The 13,529-nt window shown below is 36.9% G+C and overlaps 1 protein-coding gene and 1 non-coding gene across 3 annotated transcripts; one reads left to right on the top strand and one right to left on the bottom strand.

Annotated features, from left to right (window-relative positions):
• Window positions 1-2,482: 2,482 nt before the first annotated feature.
• On the bottom strand, window positions 2,483-11,744 carry unc50 (unc-50 homolog (C. elegans)). Of its 2 annotated transcripts, XM_046852391.1 has the most exons (7): window positions 11,583-11,744; window positions 11,316-11,409; window positions 9,473-9,753; window positions 7,845-7,965; window positions 6,370-6,509; window positions 3,299-3,406; window positions 2,483-2,929 (listed from the first exon to the last, which is right to left on the bottom strand). In XM_046852391.1, the coding sequence occupies exons 3-7, from the start codon at window positions 9,750-9,752 to the stop codon at window positions 2,793-2,795; spliced, it is 786 nt and encodes a 261-aa protein (XP_046708347.1). In that variant the 5' UTR covers window position 9,753; window positions 11,316-11,409; window positions 11,583-11,744; the 3' UTR covers window positions 2,483-2,792. The 2 variants fall into 2 exon arrangements, with proteins under 2 accessions (XP_046708347.1, XP_046708339.1); XM_046852383.1 differs by lacking the exon at window positions 11,316-11,409 and having other exon boundaries at window positions 11,583-11,742.
• Window positions 5,867-5,939, top strand: trnag-ccc. Its single transcript has one exon. It is a non-coding gene; the product is annotated as a tRNA-Gly (tRNA).
• Window positions 11,745-13,529: the final 1,785 nt, after the last annotated feature.

Raw genomic sequence — 13,529 nt, 5'->3', positions numbered from 1 at the left:
AAAAAGAAAGAAAGAGAAACGGAGTGATCAGCCTTGTCTGGTCTTGCTTCTTTCTGTTTCTTGACAACATAACAATGCTAGGATGCTAGAAGAGGAGCTGAAAAACAGAAGGCAAATTATGAGCAACAAAATGATCAAAACCCTTTCACAGGTCTGTACGATAATGCAAAAACGATTTTGTTCATTTTGTGAAACATTATTTTATGACAAAACTTTTCATAAATAAGTTTTATTTCACACTTTTTAACCATTATTGAGATCTTTAAAAACAGCCGTCAAATACTAGAATGTCCTTTACTTCTAATAGCCTTGTATTATAAATATGTAACAGTAGATGTGTGTTACACTATTTTAATATATTACATGGAAGGTGTGAAGTCAAACATGGTTGTGTAACTGAAGAGATTAACAACAGGTTCACCAGCGAAAAAAAAAAAAAACTGCCACAATCACAGGCTCTGTTTATCTCTCCATTTTTATCTGTTCCCTTATGAAAGCCCGTTTCTGCCACTGAATATAAAAAAAATGATTGCGACCTTTTTATCTCACAATTGAGAATAAGTCAGAAGTCAGAATGTCAGAGAGAAACAAAATGCTGAACAAAATGTCATAATTGCGAAATATAAACTTGCAATTACGAGCAAAAAGGCAGAATTGCGAGAAAGATGTCAATTGCAAGAAGAAAAAAGTCATAATTGCAAGATATAAACTCACAATTGCTAAATAAATGTCATAATTGCAATAAAAAGTCAGAATTACAAGACAAAAGTCAGAATTACGAAAAAAAGTCAGATTTCAGATTTTTATATTTATTATAACACGCAAATCGTATGGAAAAAGGATTTTCATGTCAAAGTGTAAACATGGCCAAATCTTGTCGGGAAAATGGCATACAAAACTCTGTTTACAATAAAAAGGTAACTCCCGTATTATGTATTAAGCTCCTGGTTTTCTATGGAGCTTTGCCAGAAAGTGTCGCAAATGGGAGCGGCTGAAGAAAATTACGAGCGCGGCCTCTAGAGGCGAATCACTGACACTACGATTTTTACGAGATAAAATTACGAGAGCGGCCTCTAGAGGCGAATCACTGACACTACGACTTTTACGAGATAAAATTACGAGAGCGGCGGCCTCTAGAGGCGAATCACTGACACTACGCTTTTTACGAGATAAAATTACAAGAGCGGCCTCTAGTGACGAATCACTGACACTACGATTTTTTCGAGAGAAAATTACGAGAGCGGCCTCTAGAGTCGAATCACTGACACTACGATTTTTACGAGAGAAAATTACGAGGGCGGCCTCTAGAGGCGATTCACCGACATTACAAATTTTACGAGAGAAAATTATAAGAGCGGCCTCTAGAGGCGAATCACTGACACTACGAGGGGACTGTACATCTTGTTTTATCGCTTTTCAGTTTCAGATGTTGCCTCAGCATCCTTTTTGCCTCTGTAAAAGGAAACATCTCCTTATATGGAAAGCTGGTTAGAAGATTTGCTCAATGGCGATATAAACTGTTGAGGAAAGTTATTTGGGAAAGAATCAAAGTTATCTGTACTTGCAACTTTCTTTGTAAAGATCTTTCTACAATAAATGTTCAAAGACTAGATTTGTTTCAGCAAATCTTTATTTCCTTTTTCACATGGGGAATTCATATTTAATTAAATTAATATTTTAGGTAAGTTACCTTTTAAATAGAAATACTTTTAGCTTGAAGGCCTCGGTTGGAAGAACTAAATAGTGTCAGTGGAAATATGGTATTGTAAAATCTGGTCATAAGCTTTTTTACACTGTTAAAAACTATTATAGTCTATTTTTATATGTAGATAATTTTATTAGGACTAAATCTGTGTAATGATTTTAAACATGTTTTCCATTTTAAAAGAGGTGTATTTTACTTAAGTCCTTGTACTGAATATTTGTGAATGGAGGGTTTTATCTCACACTTCTGAATTTTTCTCTCAGAATTGTGAGACATAAACTTGCAATAGCGAAAAAGTCCGAACTGCACTAGAATTGCTATTGCAAGTTAAAAAGTCAGAATTGCGTTCTATATACTCAAAATTGGGAGAAAAACATCAGAATCCGAGTATATAAACGAAAATCGGTATATATTTTTGCTGATAGCCGCTTGTTCCAGCAATCAACTATCGGTGCAGATTAATCTGCAAAACCAATAAATCTGTCGATCTCTAATAATCAGCATACATAATTACATTGATTTCTCAGTCTCTTTTGTAGGAATTAGAAATGTAGGAGAAAACAGAATTTTACACTAGATAAAGCTACCAATTTATAAATGCTAATTAAATGACATTTAATATAATTATTACTCTTTAGATATGTTTTACTTCAGGGATGCCCCATATATTCATGAGAATAATATTATATTGGATATTTCTTCTGTTTTACAGATATCAGATTATAAATTGTAATGAGGAATGTACAAAAAATAAAGACCAGTAAAAGTGAAGACTTGTGGAAGTGTAAAAATCTGTTTATTAGACTTGTTCTGGCAGAGAAGCATGACATATCCTCGTTCCATCCGTTCCTTTAACGCAATAAAGTCTACATTCGAACCTCAGCTTTTCACCCAATCAGATCAGTTAAATAAATCAAGCATAAAATAAACACATTATAAACATTTCCCACATTCTTCTCTCTTGTCTTTACCTACAAACAGTTTATTTACAAAGTATACAAAAGTCCAGGAAGTGACGGGTGAGAATGTACGAGTCTCTGAGAGTAGAAGAATCCACACTGAAAGTGCTTTTAAGCATGTTGGTCCTCTACTGCACTCTGTACTTATAGAACCAGCAGAGACCTTTAGTGAAGTTCCAGCCCAGTGTCACAGAGAGGACGTAGAGCAGCGCAAGCAGAGCGAACGGGTAGAGCAGAACCACCGTGTTCTTCAGAAAGGGTAGAGCTGAAACACATAGAGGTAAACAGGAAGTTCAAGTTCATTAATGATTGTTGCATCATATCGCAGATAGATAGATAGATAGATAGATAGATAGATAGATAGATAGATAGATAGATAGATAGATAGATAGATAGATAGATAGATAGAAATTTAGAATGTGTTATACAAAAGTGATAGACAGTGTATCTACAATTGGTATAGAGATGTAGAATATAATGGCTGTATGAAACTGTATATGTGAGACTTTACTGAATGAAAAAGTTTGCAACTAAAAAAAAAATCTGGTAAGACATTTATGGGTGGAGTCTCCAGTGCTTTGTAACAGTCAAAAAAGTTAAAGTTGTACTCTCACTCACACTCACACACACTTACCGCTGTAGCCGAGGAATGTGATGTATATGTAGTAGCCAATGGCGATTAGCCACAAGGTGTTGCCCACAAAATATCCCACAAACCAGTCTGAGTTGATCACCACAATATCTGTAACAAAAAAAAACATTATTTACTCCACACACTGCGATCATTCTCATCTAAAGATTGCTCTATTTTTGTGGACCAAATGCAAATTCTTCTGTACACACAGTGCCCTCTACTGGTCGCACTGCGATAATGGTACGATCTGGTAGTGCTTATGCCAGCATGTGTGTGCTCCTTGTGCTTCCTGTAACTGCTCAAGTAATCACACTGACTCAACTGTAAAAACTGTTGGAAGTGAAAACTTTGTACACGCTGAGGGTCATGTAAAACCGTCATCCAATAAAAAAAAATGTTTTCAAAAAGAAATATGATTTACTTACAGACTGATAGACAGATAGAATGATGGATACCACACATGTCAAATCTGGAAACACGACAAGAATTGGACACTGACTGACTGGAAGGAAGAACTTTAGATAGATGAAATGAGACATTTTGGACTCTAAAGAAGAACTTGTGTAAGATGCAGAACAAGAGAGATGATCATTGGCAGACTGGAGGTGGAAGATTGATGGTTTGGGGTGGGGAATATTGGGAATTATTCCGGGTGACACAAACCAACATGGCAACCATTCTATACTTCAGCACCATGCAATTCCCTCTGGACTGTGGCTTTTTCGAACCGATTTCATTCGTCCAAGTTCTGTAAGTGTTCCTTAAAGAGCAAACAGTCGTCTGGAGTGATATCTATCATGGAATGACCTGCCCAGTCACTGCACCTACAGTTGTGTTCAAAATTATTCAACCCCCAATGCTGTAAATGGTTTTAGGGAATTTAGTGTACATTTGTAATTGTATTCAGAATGAAATCCTACAAGGACTTCTTAAAGAACCATATGCAACTAAAATGACATCAATTAGTTTTGTAATACAGTAGTAAATGTTTCTTTTGTGAATTCTTCATTGACATAATTATTCAACCCCCAAGTGACATTCAATCTTAGTACTTAGTACAACATCCTTTTACAGTTATAACAGCTTTTAAACGTGAAGCATATCTTGACACAAGTGTCTTGCAGCGATCTACGGGTATCTTCGCCCATTCATCATGGGCAAAAGCCTCCAGTTCAGTCACATTCTTAGGCTTGCGCACTGCAACTGCTTTCTTTAAGTCCCACCAGAGGTTCTCAATCGGATTTAAGTCTGGTGACTGCGATGGCCACTTCAAAATGTTCCAGCCTTTAATCTGCAACCATGCTCTAGTGGACTTGGAGGTATGCTTGGGATCATTGTCCTGTTGAAAGGTCCAACGCCTTCCAAGCCTCAGGTTTGTGACGGACTGCATCACATTGTCATCCAATATCTCCTGGTACTGAAGAGAATTCATGGTACCTTGCACACGCTGAAGCTTCCCAGTACCTGCAGAAGCAAAACAGCCCCAAAGCATGATTGACCCCCCGCCATGCTTCACAGTAGGCAAGGTGTTCTTTTCTTCATAGGCCTTGTTCTTCCTCCTCCAAACATAGCGTTGATCCATGGGCCCAAACAGTTCTAATTTTGTTTCATCAGTCCACAGAACACTATCCCAAAACTTCTGTGGTTTGTCCACATGACTTTTGGCATACTGCAGTCGACTCTTCTTATTCTTTGGGGACAGCAAGGGGGTGCGCCTGGGAGTTCTGGCATGGAGGCCTTCATTACGCAGGGTGCGCCGTATTGTCTGAGCAGAAACTTCAGTACCCACATCTGACAAATCTTTTCTCAGTTCCTCAGCAGTCACACGGGACTTTTCTCCATTCTATGCTTCAGGTAGCGCACAGCAGTCGAAGTCAGCATCTTCTTTCTGCCACGACCAGGTAGCGTTTCAACAGTGCCCTTTGCCTTGAATTTGCGAATGATGCTTCCTATGGTGTCTCTTGGTATGTTTAACATCTTTGCAATCTTCTTATAGCCATTGCCCTTCCTGTGAAGAGTAATCACCTGTTCTCTTGTCTTCCTGGACCATTCTCTTGACCTCACCATGTTTGTAACCACACCAGTAAATGTCTAGAAGGAGCTGAGTATCACAGTCATTTTAAAGCTGCCTAATTGGTGCTTATTAGGCTTTATTGCTGCTCCCTGATATCCACAGGTGTTTTCAATACCTGATTGAAAACACTTCATTGAACCTCTGTTCTTCAGAGTGGTAGTCTTTAAGGGGTTGAATAATTATGTCAATGAAGAATTCACAAAAGAAACATTTACTACTGTATTACAAAACTAATTGATGTCATTTTAGTTGCATATGGTTCTTTAAGAAGTCCTTGTAGGATTTCATTCTGAATACAATTACAAATGTACACTAAATTCCCTAAAACCATTTACAGCATTGGGGGTTGAATAATTTTGAACACAACTGTAAATCCTATTGAACTGCTCCGAGATGAACTGGATCACAAGGAACTAGTGAAGAACATCGCTGGCAGGTTTTACAAGAGGCACGTGAAAGTATTTCAGCTGAATGTTTGGAGTAAAGAACTTAGGTCCCCTGGTGGTCTAGTGGTTAAGACGCAGCGTTCCCACCGCTGCGACCCGGGTTCGATTCCCGGTCAGGGAACCATCCCCAGCCACTCTCAGTGCCGGTCCCAAGCCCGGATAAATTGGGGAGGGTTGCGTTAGGAAGGGCATCCAGCGTAAAAACATGTGCCAAATCAAAACGTGCGGAGGATCCGCTGTGGCGACCCCTAACGGGAGAAGCCGAAAGAAAGTTTGGAGTAAAGAACTTAGATGCTGAGTGTACACAGTCATTCTTTAAGCTAAGGGAGGATTTTTCAATGAAAATACGTGATCGTGCAGACGCTCATGATTGGCATCCCTGTGACTGACAGCAGAGAGAAAGAGAATGCCTCCTCCCACTTGTGCTCTCTGGGCAAATAAGTTACAGACAATGTCTTGAAAATGAATAATTACAACCACGGCCCAAGAACAGTCTGTCCATTTACTTTGGATGTAGTACGGACAAACAGAAAAAGTGACTGAAGACTCACGGTTGATGAAGAACAGCTGGAGGAAGTGTAAGATGACCAGCAGAGGATAGAAAGCGTTCAGGTGCACGTCGAAGGCGTATCCCCATTCCACATCGTAATCTCTACTCGGCTGCTTCATCAGGTATTTATTACTGACAACCCTACACACACACACACACACACACACACACACACACACACACACACACACACAGTTATTTTCATGATACTGCAGTATTAATTATTGCTATGTAAAAGGTGCACTAGGTGTAAATGTGTATAAACATGATAAAGACACTATATAGACATATGCATTGGGACACCTGATCTTCACTACCACATGTGCTTCTTCTGCAAACTGTTACCACACAATTGTGTCGGATGCCATTGGGAGCGGTATAATAAAAGTTTGCATTCACTTGAACTTGGAAACCTGAACCTGTTTCAGCATTGCAATGCCCCTGTGTACATTAAGGGTCTTTAACGTTTTTCAGATGAAGGACACCCTAGGTGATAGAGACATGTATGTGATTCAAAATGTGTCAAACATAGCCACTGATATTAACAGAAACCAATAATCTTTACTTTTACTGTCAGGTGATTTCATGTAAATATTATATATTTATATGAACTTCATCTTTAATTTGAACTTTAATGTAATTATCATATATATTTTTTATTAAATACTTTCTCTCTGATGTTTTTACTCATGTTTAATCTGTGATTCATCATCAATTAGCAGAACCCCGGTTGAAGACCCCGTGGTTTACATGGTTTGGAGAGGATGATCTTGCAATAGAGTTCTGATCGTAACCCTGCTGAACACCTGTGGGATGAATGTGAAGCTTGGTGACTGGGATCTGAATTGAAAAGGTCCTGAGTTCAAAACACAGCTTAAGAAAACTCTCAGTGCTGGCCTCTGAGCAACTTCCTTAACCACTCTGAATAAGAACAACGTTAAGTCAAGGGTGTCTTCTGAATGCCATAAAGAAAAGCGTAAATGAGATTGTCTTTAGCACCGAGTCGGCTTGCAGGAGGAGAAGTATTTCGTTACCGAGTGAACATTAGGGGAGTTTTCACTCAGAATTTGGACATCGCTATAAAATTGCTGACACTTATTTAATATGCATCTGGACCCTTTACCATAAAGCCACACCCCTTTATGAGATGCACGACTTCTGGTCAAACAGGGCGGAGTTTATTGTCTAGACAAACACATAACGCGAGTGAAGAGTAGAGGCACCAGTTTTTCCTGATTGTTTCAGTGGTGAATGCTGTATGTATGGCGTCTACACAGCCTTCGTATTTTAAAGTGCTTTATCTATTCATCGTCTGATTCCTTTTCATGCTGGAACCATAAAGTTTTAGTTGTTATTGTATACAGTTGAATCCAAGTGGTTATAAAGGAATCAAATATACTAGAATTCATATTGGTTTATATGAAGTGCCATGACGTTCACATTCATGCTCATATTCACGCGTGTGCTCCGACTCACCACATGAAGGTGGAGATGAGCAGGCCGACGCCGATGCAGTCGATGAACACGACCCAGAGTAAGAGCTTCAGCGTCTCCACAAACCCCATATCCAACACCAGACCGAAGCCTACTGTGGACACTGTGGGGGGGAAAGATATTACATTCAAATTATAAAATGAACCTTTTCACCTCACATACTAAACACAGTCTGCTTTTTTTTCATATTTTCAGTATGATATTAAACTAATTAACCACTAAGACATTCTTAATATCCTTCAGGATGATCTTAAAGCCAAGGTTGCCATGAATTCTGGACATGGCTAATTGATTTAGGGCAAAAAATTCCAAACAAACAAACATTCACCCCCCGTTGAAGCAAATCTATTAAACGAATCATGATATCTGCCACCTGCAAACTGATACAGCTCCATAAAGTTACTGAGCAACTCAAGAACTATGAGGATGGTTTAATTAATATAAAAAGTCTGCTATAATGATCCAGGACCACAATTTGCATGAACAATTTTGTGTTTAAGGACTGAACTGCACACCTCAGCAACAATGGAACAGTAATAAATGGACTTTCAGTGCCACCCAGATGAAGATTTGGTCTCAAGGTTTCTATCTCGTCCTATCTCAGGGAGTTTTTCTTGTCACAGATGCCACTGGCTCACTCATTAGGGATAAACTTTTTGGACAATGTCCATTGTTAAAACCAGTACACAAATAAAACTGATTTAAACTGATATATAGTTGTGTAAGGGTTGACCATAATTTTTTTAATTGGCACCGAGAGTTAATTGTCTTAACTATCTGCAAAACACAAACCGATGTGTCCTAGAAGTTTCGTTAAAATTAAAAGAGCGGCCTCTAGAGGCGACTCACTGATACCACATGCTGTTTGTTTTTACAAGAGACTGTGCGTTGCACGGAGAGCGCTAGATTATATTTATTATTTATTTATTATATAATCAAAATTATTCAATTATATATATTTTTATCGATTGATTAATTGGTTATCGGCAAGTACGATACAACCATACCATACTTAGAGTTGGAATTGCAAGGAAAAAAAGTCTGAATTAGGCTTAAACTTTTTTTATGTGATGGAACAAACTTCTATAGATTCAGACCAAAGAAAACACCGAAAGGATCCAAAGTTTGGGATCATTTTAAACTAAAACAAAGAAAACACCATACACTGCTTAAAATATATTTTTTAGATATGATGTATTATAACAATTAAATGCATTAAGTAGGTTTAGATTTTTACAGATATTCTTGTATGCAAATTTCAGCAAAGAAATAATAATAATTTTTCTAAAAGGAAACAAATGACGCTCATTTTATGAGACCAGTCTCATTTTCACTTGTATATTTAGTGTTGCTCTTTAATAAAGAAACATTACTTCTTATCCAATTACTGATTAATCGGTGGAATAATCGATTACTAGAATAATCGATAGCTGCAGACTCACTCAGGACAATCATGATGTACCACCAATGAGGTTAAATGCTCCCTGAATAACCAACCTCTTACTTCCTCCTTTCAGACTGAACCTACAGTAATAATATTAGTGTGATGCTTAACTGATAAGTACATCAGCACTGTGTGTGTGTGTGTGTGTGTGTGTGTGAGTACTGACCGCACAGCCAGATGCTGAGCAGCACTAGGAAGGCGGGGTCATCGCGGGCCCACTGGTCCTTGGTCTGTTTGCGGTAGTGGAAGTTGCGGTACACTCTCTGCGGCGAGGTGAACAGGTAAAGCATCTGCCACACGGCGAACTCAAAGTCCATCTGCTTGATGTGCAGGAGGCGGCGAAGGTACTTGTATCGCTTTCCGCCGGCCGTGTGTCGAGCGGCATCGCGGGAATTCAGGCTGCCGTTGGACTGTTTCTGGGGGGTGTACGCTGTGGTGGGCAACATACTGACACACACACACACACACACACACACACACACACACACAATTACAAATAAAACAGTGAGAGCAAGAGACAAGTTACTCATCTCACAAGCCCTAAGGATGATGTCATTTGTATTTAAATCGTTCAATAAATAGAAAAAAAAAACCTCCTCAGCCTCATTAATAATCTGTGTGTCTGCTTTTATTGTTGAGTTTATTCACTTATTATTTATATATTCTATTATTATTGCTTTCCTTATCTTATTGCATTTTTTCCCATTCAATATCTCTATTGGATTTTACTTCATTTTATATCAGATTTTTTTATATATAATATCTCATTTATTATACAGTGTCGTAATATATTCCTTTTCCATTCCAATTTCATATCGTTCTATCATTTTCATTTCCTACCGTGCTTTTATTTGGATTTATCATTTTATATCGTTTGTTTTCTGGGTAATTTTTATTAAGCTATTATTCTTTCTGCTTTGGTCAAAAATCTGAAGCAATCTTCTTTATAAAATGTGTCATTTATGCCTAGTCTTTTTTTCCACCCTTATGTTCTTAATGTCAAACTTATACAGGATTCACAGCGTAATCATTTTATTGTATGGTGTAACAAATGTATGACAAAGTCTTGAATTTCTGGTGGTCTGATTTTCCAAAATGAGGTTACAAATTAATCAAAATCTTCTAACCACCTCGTCAGTATCAAGATTTGGAAACATTGAAAGGATTTCAGAGATGATGAGACAAAAAACACTGATTAAAACATTTGTAAAAGAAACACATCTGATAAAGTCTATGTTTCTGCTTAATCAGCAGAACTGCTGCGTTCACACCTACAAACTCAATAACAGCAGTGTTTTATATCCGACCCGAGATTTATCCAGTTACATACATGAAGTCTTATTTTCCTTTCCCCCTTTCCCTGTCAGATCTTTTCCCTTCTTTTTCTTGTCTGCTTCATCTTTCCCTCCTCCATCACTTCCTTCTTTTCCTTCCATATCCTTTTCCTCCACTTATTTTTCATTCCATTGCATTCCTTCCCTTTGCCTTCTTTTCATTTCCCTTGTTTTCCCTTCCCTTCTTGTCCATTCCCTTTCTTTTTTTTCCAAAATTGCCTTCTTCTACTCCCCTTTGTCTTTCCCTTCCTTATCCTCCTTTTCCTTTCCCTTATTTAAATTCCATATTCTTTCAATTTCCTTCTTTTCCTTCCATATCCTTTCTCTTACCTTCTTTTCCTTTTTCTTGCCCTCTTCACCTTTCCCTTATTTCCCATCACTTCTTTTCCATTCCATTCCATTCCTTTGCCTTCTTTTAATTCCCTTATTTTCCACTTCCTTCTTTTCCTTCCATATCCCTTTACTTATTTTCCTTTTCCTTCCCCTCCTTTTTCTTTTCTCTTCTTCACATTTCACATTCTTTCCCTTTCCTTCTTCTCCTTAGCTGCCTGCTCAGGTTATATTTCTGCACTGAAAACATCATTAACCCGGAAATGCCTTTTTACATATTAATCACGAACCCAAATCAGGTCAGATGAAGTGCAGCTCTGCCCCACAGTGTCTTTTACAACTCACATTTCAGCTCGAATGCTCTTTTCACTTCATGTGCTTCTTCATCTAGATCTGTAGATATCTACTTTACTGATATAATAAGATGAGATGTAGACAGCTGTGGAAATAATAATAATAATAATAATAATAATAATAATAATAAAACCCTCCCCCTGTTTCCTGCACAAGTCCGAGGCCTGAGTTACCATCAGCACAACAACGTCGCTACTACAAACTCCATAAAACATACAAATTCACGATTCTATGTTTATAACCAGATCATGTACACACCTGCTGCCGCGGCGGTGTCCTTAACGCGGATCACACAGTTCAGACTTTATTTCTTTTTCTTCTATTTGCTTTTGCCAACACTACAAAAGTCAACACATCACAGCTTGCAGCTCAAACACTTCCTGTCGCCATCTGAACACGTAGCAGTGCGTCATCGCGTCATCGCGTTCTTACGTCGTTACGTGAACACGTACGCCATCTTACCCGGAAATGAAGTCCTAATAGCCGACAGCTTTAAAACGATTGATTTCATTAATTTACTGATGATTTTACTGATGAATTTTTTTCTTCATAAATGCAAATGTTTAAAGACAAAACCTTATTATTTTGTGTTTTTAAAAGAGACTTTAATCATAATTATTTTCCATCATTGCAATATAGAAAACGTATAAAGGCCTAAAAAAGTCGAAATAATAAAATAGCATTTGTTTACAGAGGAATGAAGTCTTTACACCCTTTTTTCTTTTCTTCTTCTTCTTTTCTATGCTTTCGCATAATAATGTAAAGCTACTGGTACTCTGTATTCTGTGCCCTGCTTAATATTTCTTTATTTGCATTTATTAGTGCCATTGTATATGTATATCCTGTTCAATATGTAAAAAAAAAAAAAAAAGAAAAGTAAAAAAGAGAGCATCTCAGAGAATCAGTTGTTAAATTGTTAAATAGTTATAAAATGTTTATTTTTTAATTTTGAAAAAAATATTTTTTGGGGGGAATTTTGGAATTTTTTCAAAAACTGCAGTTTATGTTCAGATTATCTTATATTTTACATTTTATTTTTATATTTATGTCTTTTATATTTTACACTTAATATGTATATCTTATATTTTACAGTTTTATTTTAATTCAGAAAATACACATGAATACACTGATTCTATTGTTTATACATTTTATTGTTCTATAATTTTGAACTCCCCCACTGTCAGATGAATAAAGGTATATCTTATCTTATCTTAAAATAACTTATACAGCCAATTATAGTAAACAATTTAAAAAAAGATTTTTGCATAAAAGATGGAAAAGCAGATGTAAAAACTCTCCATAATCTTTTTTATTTATTTATTTATTTAATTAATTATTATTATTATTATTATTATTATTATTATTATTATTATTATTATATATATTTTTTTTTTGCAGTAAATTGTACATACAGTATATATTAAGATTTATGCCAAAAGCTTATAATGTTCTCTGGCTGTTATACAATTAGCCTAATGAATTTTTTTTACATGTGGTCCATGTTTAAAATATTATTTAACTATGTATTTTAAGTTTAATAAAAGTTTCCTCCTCCTTTTAATAATTAAATACTTAAAAAATAGTCCTACAATTATATACAGTCTGTGCTTGTGCATACATAGAGAGCCTTTAGGGGGCGCCAAACACTGCAGAATGATTACTTATAATATCCTCACGTTCCCTACTCCTCATTTAAAATCTTTATTATTAGGGGTTCAAGAAGAGTATCTGCGAGAGTGAAAGGGAAAGTTTATAGGACTGTGGTGAGACCTGAGATGTTGTATGGTTTAGAGACAGTGGCATTGACTAATTGAGCTGGCAGAGCTGAAGATGTTGAGTTTTTTTAATTGATAGAATAGAATAGCCTTTATTTGTCAAATATACATTACAGCACAGTGAAGGAAGGCCATTGAGGTTTATGGATGTGCTAAGGGAAGACATGCAGGTAGTTCGTTTGTAGAGGACAGGGGGGTATGGCGATGGATGATCCACTGTGGCGACCCCTGATTGGAGAAGCTGAAAGAAGAAGAAAAAGAAGATTAGTGGTTCAGAATTAGCACGTGCAGAATTATTACTATTATTAATTTATTTTGCTGTCACATGTTAAACTTTATGGAGTCTTAAAGAACAGAAAACATACTTAACATCTAAGTGAGGACAGCAGAGTTGATTACACACTTAATACATTTCTGAAGTAAATATATA

Source organism: Silurus meridionalis, chromosome 1 (genome assembly GCF_014805685.1).
Source record: "Silurus meridionalis isolate SWU-2019-XX chromosome 1, ASM1480568v1, whole genome shotgun sequence".
In the NCBI taxonomy this organism is placed as follows: Eukaryota; Metazoa; Chordata; class Actinopteri; order Siluriformes; family Siluridae; genus Silurus; species Silurus meridionalis.
Note: the sequence above shows the minus strand (reverse complement) of the source record. Positions and strands in the feature narration are given on the sequence as shown.